The sequence below is a fragment of the Scomber scombrus genome, chromosome 9, assembly GCF_963691925.1.
Source record: "Scomber scombrus chromosome 9, fScoSco1.1, whole genome shotgun sequence".
In the NCBI taxonomy this organism is placed as follows: domain Eukaryota; kingdom Metazoa; phylum Chordata; class Actinopteri; order Scombriformes; family Scombridae; genus Scomber; species Scomber scombrus.
In genome coordinates this window covers 23397556-23414179 of record NC_084978.1, presented here as the reverse complement: position 1 = coordinate 23414179, position 16624 = coordinate 23397556, and the positions used below count along the sequence as shown (strand labels likewise).

General features: G+C 39.7%; 2 protein-coding genes across 2 annotated transcripts; both read left to right on the top strand.

Annotated features, from left to right (window-relative positions):
* The first annotated feature begins 369 nt into the window (after positions 1-369).
* Positions 370-4400, top strand: eif4ebp3l (eukaryotic translation initiation factor 4E binding protein 3, like). Its single transcript, XM_062425609.1, has 3 exons — positions 370-741; positions 2605-2781; positions 3822-4400. The coding sequence occupies exons 1-3, from the start codon at positions 609-611 to the stop codon at positions 3848-3850; spliced, it is 339 nt and encodes a 112-aa protein (XP_062281593.1). The 5' UTR covers positions 370-608; the 3' UTR covers positions 3851-4400.
* A 5285-nt stretch (positions 4401-9685) lies between these two features.
* Positions 9686-16042, top strand: LOC133985821 (cysteine-rich and transmembrane domain-containing protein 1-like). Its single transcript, XM_062425535.1, has 3 exons — positions 9686-9818; positions 12947-13266; positions 15228-16042. Exons 2-3 carry the CDS (start codon positions 12966-12968, stop codon positions 15329-15331), a joined length of 405 nt encoding a protein of 134 aa, XP_062281519.1. The 5' UTR covers positions 9686-9818; positions 12947-12965; the 3' UTR covers positions 15332-16042.
* The last annotated feature ends 582 nt before the right edge of the window (positions 16043-16624 follow it).

The following is a 16624-nucleotide window of genomic DNA, read 5'->3' as shown; positions in this document are numbered from 1 at the left end:
CTACTCTGGCAGTCACTTCATGACTACTCATTTCAGCACCACACCCATTCAAAAAACACTTCTTAGTCACATCACATTCCTTCTGAGCATCAGGGAGCCCTATAAAGTTGTATTTCCTATTTGTGTTTACTTGTCATGTCCTTTTATTTTCTTATCGAGCGAAACCCTGAATTTAGCTTCATGCATATATTCTTATCTTAATCTTATACATCAGACGATTATCTCCTATAGTGTTAAACAGCACAGCTTTAATCTGGTCTTGAAAATGCTTTGTTTGTTTGGCATCATTTCGGGCAATTGATTTTGCGTCTTACGTTAACCCCGCCCCCACGGGCCGTCTTTTAAAAGAAACCGTTCGTCCCACTTGTCTTCTAGCTGTTGCACAGTAACATCACGAGTGGCTGCTACAAATACAGCACATGGTATCGCTCTGGCAGCAGCTTGTAAACGACGGACACAACCGGACCTCAAACAGTTACTGCAAGTCGTTTGTGTTTGTGAGGAGGCTGTGACTGAAGCGTTGTGTGTTAGTGAGTTTGAGTTGAGGGCTTTATAAAAAAAAAAACACACACATACACACACATTTGTCTGCTTGCAGAAGAGCTAGCATGTCGTCTGCAACAAATTCATCGAAAAGCTGCCCCATCCCCACCAGGGTGCTCACCCTGAAGGACTGGTCCCAGCTACCCGACTGCTACAGCCAGACACCCGGGGGTACCCTCTTCTCCACCACGCCTGGAGGTAAAAACTTCTTCGCTTGACATGTTCCTTTTAAGCTCATTTGGTGTTCTTTTGTTCTCTGTCATATGTTCATAACAAAGGACTTTAGGAGTTAGACATTGCAACAACTCCACAGTTAATGCATACGTGCAAATACTCACAGCCCAATGATGATACAATCTCGCGAGACGTTGCCAACAAATACAAACATGCTTTAAAAACATATTTTAAATAGTAATTTTGCAAGTATGCATTTCATCCATACTCTAAAACAACTATTTTAAGTTACTCAATTGTTAATCAAAATATCTGATGAAGTTAGATAAATGCCTTGTTGCTGCCTTGTCAACAAGTTGGAATTATTGTTTACCACATGGAACCATGAAGTAAATCCACACAGAAGTAGTGTGGTGTCTGCACAACAACTTTATTCAGTTTGTTTAATTAATTAATTAATTAATTGCTACTGCTTATTTTTTCTTACAAAATAGCATTTTACATTTTACATACAACTTTTTGTTTTCATTGCTGACAGCAAAACAATACAAGACTTACACAAAATCTACACATGAATCTTGATGGTCACATGAATTTTCACACACATTCTGAGTCTGAGCACAGCAGTCCCTCTGTTGCTCCAGCGAAAACACTGATGTCCACACACACAACAAGAGCTGTTTAACCCGTGACTTGTGATTTGAAGAGGGTGACTATATCCAGCTGCCAGAACAAGCAAAATGATTGGCCTCAGCGGTGGTGGTGAAGTTGGGAGGCCGTCCTATCCCCGCTGCTCACTGCTTTTCAGGAACAGTAGGGAACATTCTGTACAAGTGAAGAAGAAGTAGAGGAGGAGGAGGGAAAAGAAATGTTTAATGCATTGGGAGTATGACCACCTCCCTTTTTTTCTCTTTTTTTTTTATAAATCTGTGCCAAAAACAGCAGCACTGATAAACATGACCGCTCCTATAAACACTGTGTAGGATGTTGCAATACAGAAAGTTTTGACGTATTTCTCTTAAAGTGCCAGACACTACACTTTACTGCAGTTGCTGTCGCTGGACCGACACATTTTTTTTTAACATAACTGCTCTGCACTCTACTGCTGCCTTGAAATGCACTGCTTGCGCTATAGCTTGCATTCCAGCCCCCCTTTTCTCGCCCCTATCTGCGGCGCCCCCCCCCCCCCCCCCCCCCCCCCACTGCTTTCCCTCCCTTTGTCCAGGATGAACTGCTCACCATGCAGTTATTACATAACATGTTTTTCCTTGTAGGGAGGGCAACCAGGTACAGCACAGAACGGTTCAAACTCCAATACAGGATAATATGACTGGTTGACATCTCCTAGGCCCATGTTATGTCCCAGTCAAACTTATTACATCATGCCATTTATGACTTTGTTTTTGCTTGGAGTTCAAATGGTGACAGACACGAGTCATGGCAAGTTTGTTTAAGATGTGGCAAGCTGCAGGCTTGTGCAGCTTTTACTGTCTGCTTGAAAAAGTCAAACTGAAGCAAACCCATCTTCAAATCTTCAGATACATATCATAGCATGTTTTTTTTTTTGTTTGTTTTGTTTTTCCAGCTGTCAATTTTAAAGCTTTCTCCCAGTCAGAGTTCGAAACATGTGGCTTCAATCTCAAAACCTTATGCTTCAAGGAGAGAATGTTATGTGCTCTGATTTCCTAGAACTCACCGCAGTGGCAGCCTTCAGCCCTCCCCTCTGCACACACCCACTGACCCGCGCATGAACACACAATTCCCCTCCTCTCACTGGAATCCCCTCCAGTAGAGGATAATAATGCTTTTTTTTAAAAACAACAGATTTCATATTTGTTTACTGCAGGTAAACACTAGATTCAATTGTTTTCTCTCTCATTAACATAGGTACCCGCATCATTTACGACAGGAAGTTCCTGTTGGATTGTCGAAACTCTCCTCTTGCCCGGACCCCCCCATGCTGTCTGCCCCAGATCCCGGGGGTAACAGTACCTGCTACACACCCCATTGGGAAATTGCAGGATCTCAAAGAGGAGGCAGAGGAGGAAGAGAAGGACATTGCAGGTAATTAAACCATCATATAGATCTTTGTTTTCTCGGAGATTGCCAAGATTTACAGATGGATGAATGGGAATAACTTTGCATATTCCAAAGGTAATGTGCGGTAACACTTACCATAACAAATAAAGAACAGGTATTACCTGATTGAGCAACCATTTCCATACATTTCTCATGCCTTCATTGGTTTCATGAAATAGAAACATCTCCCCACAGTGCATCATGTTGTAGTCCATCTAATAAGAGAACTAACACATACTGATTCCTTACTCATGGCAGGCTTTTCTAACTTTATGTCATAATGAACTTGAAGGCCTTCACTTTTTGTTGACATTACCAGTCTTCATTTTATCAAAAGTGTTACTCAGCATGCGCTAATACAGCAGATAGGTGCAGCATGTGTTCCTGCGGTGCCATTTTTGCAGCACAGCAGTTGTTCTGTGCCATCATGAGCGTAACCTAGCATTTAGCACATTTTTAAAAAAGAATTAAAAACCTAAGTTAGTGGCTTATTAGTCAACAATTGTCTTTTAATTTGTTGTTACTGTCAGGCTGACTAAGATATTTACAGTTATTTAGCAAATCTGGAGCTTTATTGATTTTTATACATTTCACATAACCTTCTCCAGAAGTGAAAGTTGTGAGATAAAAGGACCTTATTTTTTGCAGTGAAGGGCAGTGTGACCAAAGGTTTGTTCATGGGCAAGTTGAGCTAAATACATACAAGCTGTCATTCCTCGTGTCAAACTAAAGTTCATGAGGATTATGTTGACCTCCTTTTTTTTTAAATTGTCTTCCTTGTCTGGGTTGGTAAACACACAAGACGTGTAATGGGTCTTGGGTTTAAGGGCTACACCCTTTTAGTAAAGTGTTTTTTTGTTGTTTTTTTTTCTGGTCAGTTACAAATGTATTGATAAGGGACTGTTTGTCCCCTTCTCTGTGGTCCGTTAAAGGTGTGGCTGGATCTCATGGTGCAAATAACAGTGCAGAGTGCCAATTATCTCCTCCTTTTAATCTGAACTGTTTCTTCTCTCTCTTTTCAACAGATGACAGCCAGTTTGAGATGGACATCTGAGCTCCAGTATTACCTCCTGTGGAGAGTTATTAGTTAAACCACCTCCATGGTCAGTGATGACCGTAATGCATTACATTATGAAGCTTTTTTTTTTTTCACCTTTTTTTTAAAAAACAAAAGCTTTTGTGAGAAACCAAAACGAATGGAGGGAAAAGTTAGAAAACTAGGGTGTTTTTGACCCTAAAAAGTGTGTTCGGCAAAGTAATGGTATTAAGTGGTTTGATTGGTTGCTCACTCACTTCAGAGTTGCAGCAGGATTGAAAAAATCCATTTTGATTTCACTTTTATATCTTTTGTAAATAAGAAAATTGTACTATGTAGCCTATTTTTTAAGTTGGGGAATATAAGATGATTACATTAAGACATGTAAAGTAGGGTTTTTCACTGATGGCATCAGTTTTGTTTTATTTTTTTTCCCCCCAAAAAGGAAGGCATACTTTCTTTGTCTCCTAACTTGGGGGGTCAGGGCCTACTGAAAATCAGCTCCTGTTTTCTATGGAGAGAGAGATTAAATGTGAATAAGTTCAAATAAAGGCTATCAAACTGTCAATGATGTGTTTTTTTTTTTTTTTTTTTTTGTGAAATGCAATGTTTGGGACCATGTTAATTGTAGTAATTATATAGTTAGTCCACTCAGTTTTATACTCAATATATGTTTATACTATAGATCTGCATGCTGTCTTATACAGCTCAACCATGTACCAGTTTAACATCCAGTCTATATATTGCATACTGATAACACATTTGTTGTTGAAAATTGAGGTCCAATTTTCAGGTAATTTAGAATTTTATAGAACTGAATTTGAAGCTTTAATGTTTGTGTCACTCATTGCTCAATACAACTTATTTTAAAGCTCAGATTTTGTTGCTAGCTTCATAAACACTCTGTGTAATGGAGAAGCATGTGGCACAGAAACCTGCATGTGGCACAAAAACCTACATGTTGAGTAGTTAATGAGTTGCATAACAGTCACATGTATGGATTGGTATGTTTTTGTACACCAGTGGAGTTGACTCCCCCTCACACTGTTGAACTGGTTTTGCAGTTAAGCAGTAGCTTTCAGCTAAGTTGTTAGCATTTAGGTCAAACGTAAGACTGGTGTCAAAAATGTAACATGATACTGTATGCTGCTCAAGATGGGAAACCGGGCTGTTGGAAAAAGTCAAATGCATTAACAATAAAACATGAGCAATATAACACAAAAGCTGTAAGCTTTTCCGGAATCCAGTACTAACTTTAAAGCAGGCTGACGATTACCCAGATCCACGTACACTGTATTTCGCCTCTCATACTGTATCAGCAGGGTCAGAGCTAAGTATGCTTGCTTGTTCCAAACGCTGATCTGTAGATTAGAGACTGAGTGTTGGGGTAGGCTTGGTCTTAAGGAATGAGGGCAGCTGCAACCCAAAGGCCAGGCATATTGAAACCGCTCTGCAATGTGGGGGTAGGGTGTGACACCTGCTGATATTTGACTAAGCATTTATGTCATAAATAATTATGGATTTACTGAACACCCATAAATCATGTCGAGGCAGACATAAGTGTTTGCTACAGCGGTGATGGCCCCACAATTTGGATTTTAAAGATGTTGCTGCTTTCAATTCTGTGTCAAGTCATGTAAACAGATCCCTTTGCCTCAAATGTATATTGGTGATGTATGTCAGTCTGCTCAGCTGTTCTCTTGTGGTCTTAGAGATGTGACTGGGAGCTAGTATGCACTCTTTTGAAACTACCCACTGATGTTTGAACAGGTGACTGATTTATTGACTTAATAACAGCTTTAGTCAACATGCATTCAATAGTTGGTCCATTGCAATTCTTTTAAGAGCATATCATGTTAACTTGTGCCATATTGTTACTGTGACCCACAACAAATACTGGACCCAAACAGGACCACACAGCCAAATGATAAGATAACTTTTTTTTCTCTAAAAGTCAGGGTTATACCTAATCAGTCTAAAGTTTATGCGCACGTGGACAGTTTTTGTGAAACCTGTCTGTTGGCCTGTATTCGCTGTTTGAACAAGTGTGCTTGTATGCTCATATGGCTCACGTGAGAACAAGGCCAGGTGCCAGGTAGGTATGAACACTGCATGCTAATGTCATGCAGTGTTTTTCTTAGGGAGTTCCTCCTCTTGAGACGAGGTATGAAACTGTTAATGATATTGGAAAGTACTCCACAAACCTTGTAGCACATGTGCTCCAATAACACGTTTTCTGGTGACACACAGAAAAGACTCGGTGAATGGTTGTTTTTCTACATTTACTGCGGTAGTGAATATGCAGTATACGGTGTACAGCACATTTACTGATTACTGAGTAATCATCATCCCAACCACAAACACAGCTTTGATGTCCAGTAATCATAGACATTTTGGTTGACTTAAAACTGTTCCACATGCATGTATAGCACTGACTGGAATCATACTTTAACCACAGCAGCATAAACATGTATTTTATATTTAGAATTAACTGAGTCTACACAATGCATAAACAAACCCAAAGAATTCCTTCATTTATCAATAGACGTCTGGATCTTTCTAGCTTTGATAAAGCGATGATAACCAATGACGACCAATGATATCAAAAGAGATACAGGTAAATGGATGGTTGACTGCGATGGACTGAAAAGTCAAATACAAAGGTGTCATTGTGATGACAGGTTTTATATTTTGTTTTACTTTGGACAATAACTCACCTGTATATGCCTTTAAAAGCCTGTTGATTTCATAAATAATAAATACATTTCAAAATGTACTCTCATAAAAGTGACTTTGTAATCGCAACTGTGCATTCTTTCCCAATGTCATTTGGAAATTTACAATCGACATTACATCAGGAAAGTTTTGTAATCAGTGGGTCAGAGTGCATATTTCTTGTTAGTAACACTGGGCGTGTGACAGTGACACATTATCATGTCACTTGTGGACAAAAAAATCTGTTGCTGATCAAGGACCATAAGTGACTGCAAAAATGACACTGACTGGGTTTATTTTACTGTCCAGGAACGTTATGCATTCTACAAACCCCTGTATTGATATATTGTGAGAATGATTATAATAACACATTATAATAGCCATAAGTCCAAATGAATAAAAATAAAGTATTAGCGCAATTTAACTGCGTCTCACACATTAATCCAGATTATGATAATTAAATTGTAAATGTAAATGTTTATAAATGTTCTGTTTGCTCCTGATATAAAATTTCTCATTTTAGCTTATTGAAAACACATTCAGTGGTTTGACTGTCCTACATACATAAAATATTGTTATGGAAAATGTTGGCCTTATATCCCTGTAAACAACTTCCCATCAGATGATCACCCCTGCATTCCCCCTGAGTTTAAATGTACCCTTGTAAACTTGCTCCTTTGGCCTTTTCCACAGACAAAATATTCCCCCTTTTCCCCCTGCTCCCCTTCCAGTTTCCCTGTAAGAGGGTTGGGTTAGTCTATGAGACTCTATTTTTGTCAGCTGCTCCCCGCTGAAGCCGATCGTACAGGCTGGGGCTGAATTGCCGGGGTGACGATGTAAACAGACACTCAAACACACAACCTGCTTGGCTACATCTATCTTAACTGGGAGGGGACAGTGGCTGAAGTGAACCACGTGCTCGTCTCATACATGAACACACGTACACAGACTTACATTTACATTATATTTACATTAAGATTACAGGAATTAAGCAAACTGTTTTTGATTGTGGCTTCTGATGAAAATAACCAGTAAAATAATCCTCAATTCCTATATCACCACTGCACTTTAAAGTTAAATCTGTGACAGAAGCTACTCCTAGTTTCTTGGACTGCATTAAATTCAAATAGTGTTTGAGAACAAGTATCATGACTAACTTAAAGTTTATAAAGTTACAAGAAATCTTAGGTGGGTTTTGATTACTATAAAACCTACACTGAAAGTAAACATTGGTCCTGCTAACTATACAAACAAATAATGCAGGCTATACTACGTAGTCATGTATTTATCATCCCCTTAGGATAAAGCTCATTATTCCTCTGCTCTTTGTTGCAGAATCTCTTACATACCTCATAGGACTCTCATAGGAGTCTTTTAACAGTCTTTTAAAAGTATTGCTTAATATGCCACCAGTAACAGTACCTTTCACCAACATCTTTTCCATGCATAACTTTGTACTAGCTACAGTATGAACATAGCTTGTATGATGTACTATTTTAACGGTCAAGCATTTCTTTCTTGGGGGCCACCACTGGTCTACAACTCACTGGCAGCTCATTGTACATATGCACTGTACGTGCCTTATCACATGTTGTTATGTGGTCTGGTATCACCTTGCAGAACAGAGTTAACTTCCTTTTAAGTTCCGCTGTCAATGGCAGCTGTCATGATGCCTGACTGCTGGTATGCTACTATATTCATACTGTGCTCATGTAATGTGTAATGCAGGGGCTGATATGATGTTTCACAACCTGCCTCCCAACCCTTCCATGCCTTGTGCAGTACACATGCATTGGGCTGTTTATTTGACAGCTTCAATTAAATAACAGATAATATAAAACTGACAGATGTAATGCTGCTGCATTATGATTACTTAAACTTTTTCTGATTTGAACACAAAATACAAACATTTTGACCATCACTCTCTATTGTGTACTGTATGTACATGCATTTACAATAAAAAAAATATACAGAATGCTATATGTATGTTTGTAAGTGTGTGTATGTGTGCCTTACTCACGTCTTGTCACCGCCCACCCAAAAAGAGATCAGACACGCACAGAGTTGAGGCTCCTCACGTGCAGGGTGTCACAAGAGCCATAGCTTTCTCTTGTCATGACAGAAACTGAGCAGACTCAGAAATAAGTTGCACTGATTTATAAACAGAGTAATTAGAACATGATATAATCACAAAGAAATTGTGAGGAGCTTGTTGCTCTGCATCTTTTTAAAGTATTTCTAAGGCATGCACTTATCTTTTGAAGTTATCTTTTGCTGAACTTTGCCTGCTACACCCTTTGTACCACTGTTATTTTAATAACATTTAAAAATGTTTTGTGCTACAATGTACTTGCAATCATTATGCAATGATTGCATATAATCATTGCATAAAATATAAGGAAGTTGTCTTCATAATACTGTATTTATAATCAGGGCTGTGCTCTATGAGCCAAGGACAGTTCAAAATTAGAGTTTAAAACACAGACTTTGGCAAATATACTAGCCTGCAACACAACAGTTAAACAGCCCCATGCCAGTTTAATACAGTGCAAGAAACCAGGAAACTGCTAGGAGCCGCATCTCAGAGAATAGACTGGGAATAGGCTGCCATCTGCTGGGAGTAACACAAAACTGCATTTGCCCAAGCAGGGCAAACTGTTGTGTGGTGACTACTTTAAAATATTTGCTTGTATTCTCATATAATGTGATGAATTTAGTTTAAAATAAACATAATAATAGATTTATTTATGATAGTTAAATGGTAAGAGATAGCAAGTTTCAACAAGGTTTATAAAATCATAAATCAAATTTTTCTGGAAGCAACCAGGTCACAAATGAACAAATAACGTAAGACACTTATCTTGACTATTTCGTCTCCACGTCCTCGTTTCGTCACTGGCTTGATGAGGTAGGCCTTTTTAAAAAAAAAAAAAATTTAAAAAAAAAAAATCTTTTATCAAGTCAGGTGATCAGGAGTCATTTGTTTGTCCCTAGCGTCCCCCACTCATCGCTCTGGCTTGTGATTGGACATCTTGTGCAGCGGACGCAGTAGGAGCCAATCTCTTGTTTTGTTGCACACGGAGCGAGCCCGTGGCCGTTTCCCTCAAATGACGTCACGTTCCGCAAGCGCTACGCACTCGGCATCTGGACGAGAGGAAGGGGGTCGCTCATTGCGGTAAAATACTCATAAACAGTGACGATAGCGGGGGGGCTTCTGTCTAAACACAGAGTACTGCGGTTTGTGAAAGACCGGGATATTATTTATTTTAAGGTAAGTGGTCCATACATGCCCGTTACTCTTCAGTATGAGCTTAGTCATGATGAATTTAGGGTGTATGGAAAACTGAACTGTGCTACAATGGGCTGTGGCCTGCAGGTGCCACTTTTATTCGCCTTAGAGGCTTATTAATATTTCCTAAACATTTTACTGATAGCCTGACCTAATGCCGGATTCTCAGCGTTATTAATGCGACTACTGCTTCAAAACCTAATAATTAGGTTGCGAATTAAGCCACTATGAATAAGCTAATATGGTAATAATGAGCTGGCGTTAATAGCAAAGCAGCGTTGGGTTAATGCGTAACTCGTGAACATTTGAGGGTAAAATGGACTTGAGTTTGAATCAAACAAATATGTTCTACTGTACTACATTGTTTATTTTGTGTTTTTTCTGTATGTCATTTTTGTAGTCTGTTTGTTTGCCTCTGTGTGTGAAACACAGTAGTGACTCTGAATCTTCATAATTGGGTCCACTGGGTAGTCTTCATATACAACCATCCTCTTTGTGTTGGGTTGTTTCTTAACATAGAGAAAGTAAACACAGGCTGCCAGGCTACAGAGCTGCTGCTTAAGGACAGCTCAGCTTCTGTAATATAATGAAGGTCTTTTAGTATAAACCAGGCCAACATAGACTTGTTATTTTGGCCTGCCCATCATTTTTAGTGATGAAAAAAAATCTATAGGACATATTGCCCTAAAGTCGAAATCATGGGGTTTATTTAATTTGTACATTCTCTGTTGAAATGTATATGATAATAATAATAATAAGAATCACAGGAATTTGTTTATCCATGTCAGTTCTCTTAGTATCATGAGAGAACAGTGGACTTGATGTGAAGAACATTTAACTCAGCTTAACAACAGCTGATATTGCCAACCCTGAATCAGTTTCATAAAGTTGCATTTAATTTTGTTTGAATCCCCTTTCTTTATTCTACTCAGACACTGCTTTAATTTAGGTGTATAACTTCAAACCTTGATAAGTGGCCTTTTTTTTTGTGTAAATCATCTAATGCTTCCGCTCTAATGATACATTTGTTAATGAACCGACTGTGTTTCTTCAATCCTTTGTCAATGTTTACAATGCCATTAGGGTTAGAAGGAGCTGTGTAATGGATTCAAAGACCTCTCATGTGCACTGTCCCTGTGTTTGTGTGTGTCTGAACATGATACTATCACCATATATTGTTGTGGAAACATAGTCCGGGTTCACTCACGTATTCGGGCCAGTCCGGCAAGGGAAAAACAAATGACACACACATGCAAATGTACACACAGTGAGATAGTATAGATGGTACACGTACTGTGCCAGTATGAGTCAAGACCTGGGAATTTTTTCTCATTAAAACTTAACCTGATACCAAAGACTAGTGGAGATTCAAGTGAGTACAATAAAGACAAGGTGACCTGCAAGACAAACTGGTGTCAGATTACTGATTATCCCTTTTAAAGAAACCCCCTCTCAATCTTTAGCCAGTAGTGTAACACGGTATTCACACCCATGACTCCTGAGCTGGAACAAAGGTCAATCGGCAATCAAAGCCTCACTGTTAACAGGGAGAGGGAAGGTTCTCATACTTGTGTTATTTTACTCATCAGTGCCTGAAGGTACAACGAAAACAGATCCCAAGGTGTCGTTCTGTTCCCCCTGGAGCACTGTTACCATAGTAACAGAGGCCTTGCCATCTGTCAGTGGCTTTCAGAGCACATTCAGGTGGTGAAATGTCCAGTCATCTTTACAGTTTGCAGACGTCAAAGCAGGAAGTACAAGTCATTCAGTGTCATGGTGTTGAGAAATTATGATGAAATAGACCCAGTGTCATATCCTTAGGTATAAAACCAACCTTTAACCTACCAAATGAGATAATCAAATAACCTAAAGAATAACAGTATTTTCTAAACTAGATAATAAGTATATAGATGACGGCCCTGGCAACTGGAATTGTGTCAAAACACAGATTGTAGGGGGGTGAGCAGCAATGAGTGCTGTGCTATTTAGATGTTTTCAGTGTACATATCCAAAGTGACAGAGGAATCCTGGGGAGGTTTAGCAGGGTAGCACCTGGCCCACTCTCTGCTGTTATGGTTGTTCTACATGAGCAAATCCTGCGATGAAGGCTAGCATAAGGGCTGTGATGGACCCATCAGAATCCATTAGTGTTTCCTACTCACGAGGTCTGGAGTGGAACAAATAACATGTTGACACTGACCTGATCACACACATTTATTGCACTGCCAAAAGGTCTTACAGTGATGTAAATCCACCATAAGACTTTTTTTTTGGTTTGTTTCTGTGTGAAGTGTGAGACTTGATACCGAAACAAACACAATGTGAATGTGTGATCTTGATAATATGTCACGTCATGTTCCAGAGGAAAGAGGAAAACCAAGTGTTAACATACAACCCAGTGCGGGCCTGTATGTGCAGTGCGATCTCTTCCTCCTCTCCTTGGCTCTCTCCCTCGTGGTTCATTTGATTAGCATCACTCAGCACACTGTAAAGCTGCCTCCTCCATTTGCAAAGTCCATGTGTGAACAGGAAGATAATGGTGCTTATCTCTGGTAGGGCAGAACTAGGTTGTGATTGACCATTGAATCATAAGACACCTCAGCAGATTGTAAAATAATATGCTATGCTTGTCTTTTCCCCCCATGGCTGTGGAAATGATGGTTGTTTGCTGTATGAGACGGCAACAGGCATGAAACAGCAGGAGAGTGGATTCAGGGATTTGGGAAGACAACTATATGCTATGTACTTGTCTGTTCTGGGAAGTAGTTTTGTGCCTGTCAGAAAATATTGGGCTATGGTATGAAGACTCAGAGGAATTAATTACCTAATGTGGCTCGATCCAGCTGTAGATGTTATTAATCCTTTGCATCCAGTGTGTTTACTTATTTTACTGGCACAATGAAAGTAAGTAAACACTAAAATGAATAACGATTTTTTTGTTATCTAAATATTTGACCTATTTTTTTTACCTCTCCCTTTCAACAAGCAGAATCAGAGAGGGAACTGATACAACTCAAATGATACTCAACCCCATTGTTTACTTGGCAGGATCATTTAAATTGAAACAGAGCCATTATTTACACAATCTGTCCTATTTTCTTGTTTTTCAGGTGACTGTCCAACACAGAGATGAATTTTGAGCAGCCCCCTCCATACCCTGGTAATGCCCCCACTGCTCCAGGCTACCCAGGCCAAGGCCCTCCTCCACAAGGCTACCCACATCAGGGTTATCCTCCACAAGGATACCCCGTGAACATGGAACAGCCTAATCCAGCTTACCCTAACTATGCTGCTGGACCAATGGGCCCTGGAGGCCCTTATCCTGGGCCAGGGCAGCCTCCTTATCAGGGATACCCTGGACAACCACAGTTTGGCTGGCAGGGCGGTCCCCCTCCTGGACCTATGTATGGGGAAGCTCCCAAAAACACAGGTGAGTGGTAGTAGCACACAACAAATAATGTTGTTAGAACAGAATGATTGGAAGACCACTGACATTATGAAAAGTGCTATTATGACATGTGAATAGGAAGAGACTCAATGGACAGCTGCGACCTGCAAGGTGAGGGTCACATGACCAATGAGGTTAAAACAGCATTATAACTATAATAGTTTACCACTGACTGATGTTCACACACTGACTTTGGGTTTATTTGTGTTGTTCTCTGACTATTTATTAAGAAAAATTGGGTACAGTGGACACATTTCAGTAGGAATTCAGTATTGAAAATGATGTCTCTTATTATAAAAGTGTTGAGTTGTTTCCTCTTCCTCATATTTATGATGATATTTCTCCAGAAAGACAATCTGAGCAAATGGAATGAAAGTCTTTTGCTGTGCAACAGACCCACACATTAAAGAATCTCTGAGAAAAGTCTGTAATATTATTAGAACTGTAATACTGTAGGGATCTTCACATGTTTTCAAAATCTGATAAATATGTTTGCATGAATATTCATAATGTATATATCATATTTTGGAGGGAGGCTTGCTACAGGTCCGTTTTAGTTTTTCCCTTTGCTGTAGAGATATTTATTTTGCAAATGCTTCTTCACTGTTTACCTTCTTCAACAGTAAAAGTAGGCAAAATAACAAGGCTACCACAAATTACCCTATCAAAACTGTCTTTCAGCTGTCTCTGTGAGTCACACAACCCTTACCTTGCAGGTAGTAGTGGTTCATATGGGGTTTACCGAAGGTGTTTCCTCTGTATACTTTCAACAGCAGCGCAACACTGCTGCTAAATGATTAAGTGTTTTTTCAGGTTAAATTTGTGAATCTTACTTAAATAACGTCGACTTTAAAAAGACTTCCAACTTTGACTTTAAAAGTGCATAAATTGTCATTATGTAGAGTAAGCAATTACGGTTTGAAAAGTGCGAAGTTGATTTAGGTTTAAGATAAAAAGGTGTGTGAATGCAGTGGCAACTCCCAACTGAGCATCCAGAATAAACTATTATGCAAGCTGTGAAACAAAAAGCACACATGACATTGTAAAATATTCAAAGTGAATATGCAAAGAGAGTCTTGCTTTCAGGGAGCATAGTTAACACTTTCATAAATTAAAGCAGGCAGTGAGGTGTTACTCCTGTAACTGACTCAAGATAAGCCTCCTCTGGCTGATCAAAGGAGGCTTTTATGATATCAAGGTTGTTACTTTGAGCCATTTTGATAGAGCTGTTCACTATTAAATATTGGCCAATCATTAACCAGTTCTTTGTCATGTCATTATCAGAGGTCGGTATGATAAGTGGTTATCTAACTTCAGCAGAGCTGGTCACCCAGGTGACACAGTCAGCCATGTTAGGAGTCAGTGCACCTGGCTGTTAAAAGCTGGAGTGTTTCCGTCCACATGAATGATTAATCACAAACATGAGGAAGGGGGATGTATTCATTCAGGCCTATTGTTTGTCTTGTTTTTTCCCTCTGAGACAGATGGTAAACCCTACATATGGGTAACATAATCCTTTAACATGACTATTGACTTAAGGCGAAATAAAGCAACTGCTGTACATGTAAAGTAAAGGAAAATGCCTCGTTGGAGCACAAAGATGTGAAGTTCTGAAAGCTGTAATTTCAACTGCCCAACGATAGCTCAAAGCAGGGTTAATATTACTCAACTGTAACACTGTCTGATCACGGCTCTGGGCTGCTATGGCATTACCATGGTGATATGCCTCCCATGATGAACATAATTAGAGGAAAATCGTGGCGGCCATTGTTACACTTGAACTGCTAAAAACTTGATGGCATAAGTCTGAGATTTTTCTCTGTTTTTTATGGTGTTTTAGAAAAGAACGTGATTCCTTCACATTGCTTTCTTCCATTTTTACCTTTCTTGTCGGTCCTTTTTGGCTCATTCCTTCTTCTTCTCCTCTCTCACTCTCTCTCCAGTGTACGTGGTGGAGGACAGGAGACGAGACGATACAGGAGACACATGCCTGACAGCCTGCTGGACAGCTCTGTGTTGTTGCTGTCTCTGGGACATGTTGACATAACGCTATTCCCACAACAACCCCCCCCATCCCCCGCTCGCCCCCCATTTGTGTGCCTCGAAACTCTACCACCCCTTCCCCCATCTGCCTTAAACCTCGCACTCACTCCTCCATTTCCCTCTACCAGTCTTTTGCTCGTCTATAAATAAAAGCCTCGAACCCTTAAGGAAGTCTCCTCCCAGAGCCCCTTTCTGTACCCTGATATGAAGCCCACAGCACTGACTGACTGACCCTGTCCAGGGGCTACTCTGTAGCAGCTTGTAACTAAGCTTCTAGACATCGCTAACCCTGAATCTCAGGCTCTTCACTCTTATCCGACACGACACACGACACAGACAGTACACACACAGACAAGGTGGATACACAGTAACACATGCACATATACAGTATACTTGGATCTCAGGCTGACCTAGTGTGAGGCTCTTTGGCACTTTATGATGATTACCTCTGTAAGATACTACTCCTGCCTGCCCTTTTAACCATCTCTAACCCTCCCTGTACCACATTCTAATGCTACTTCCCATCCTGCAAGAACAACCCTGTATCCTGGACCCCCATAGCCCTAAAAGCCACCAAGACCCTGGCTGCTAATGAGCCACAGGGTGCTCTTAAGAAGCTGATGCTTGAAATGTTTCCCTTTCATTTGCACAGAAGCTGACGTATGTCTTCAGGTGAAATCACATGACAATAAATGGAATGCATTTTTGAAGATGACAGTGATTTATGTTTGATTACTGTTAACACCCGATGGCCACAATGTTTTTTCTTTTTTCATGGTGATCTTGATATAAAAATTATTCCATTATTTTTATTACATACCTTGGAGATAAAACTGAAAATGTGAAAAAAATGTTGTGATTGCTCAACAGAAGAAACCAAATGACCTGTTGGATGCCTTTTTGCTTTAAATAAGACTCTTGCATTAAAATAATTTGTTCCCATGAAATTGAAGGCATTGTTTTTTTATGTGGGAGAATGCAGCAGTGAGTATGTGGGGAAAGGAGAGAGAGAGTATAGATCAGTATATCCTTGTTGGCAGGTGGGGCCGGATGCTTTTGACTTGGTTGCCTGTCTGATGTGAAGCCAAACCACTGCCGTGATAATTTAATACAATGTGTGCACTGAATGTAGCATGATTTTATACACAACTGACAAAGTATATATATTACAGGATATTTCACATACTGGTTTACTGGAGGAAAGTAACTAAGTAGATTTACTCAAGTACTTTACTTAAATATCATTGAGGTAACACTACATTTCAAAGCAAAGTATTGTCATTTCATCTCTGTAGCA

Excerpts from the sequence above, each read along its gene's own strand:
- LOC133985821 (XM_062425535.1), top strand. The coding sequence starts at position 12,966 with ATGAATTTTGAGCAGCCCCCTCCATACCCTGGTAATGCCCCCACTGCT. Across the intron at positions 13,267-15,227 it reads GGAAGCTCCCAAAAACACAG|TGTACGTGGTGGAGGACAGG; the intron begins GTGAGTGGTAGT and ends CTCTCTCTCCAG.
- eif4ebp3l (XM_062425609.1), top strand. The coding sequence starts at position 609 with ATGTCGTCTGCAACAAATTCATCGAAAAGCTGCCCCATCCCCACCAGG. Across the intron at positions 742-2,604 it reads CTTCTCCACCACGCCTGGAG|GTACCCGCATCATTTACGAC; the intron begins GTAAAAACTTCT and ends TCATTAACATAG. Across the intron at positions 2,782-3,821 it reads GGAAGAGAAGGACATTGCAG|ATGACAGCCAGTTTGAGATG; the intron begins GTAATTAAACCA and ends TCTTTTCAACAG.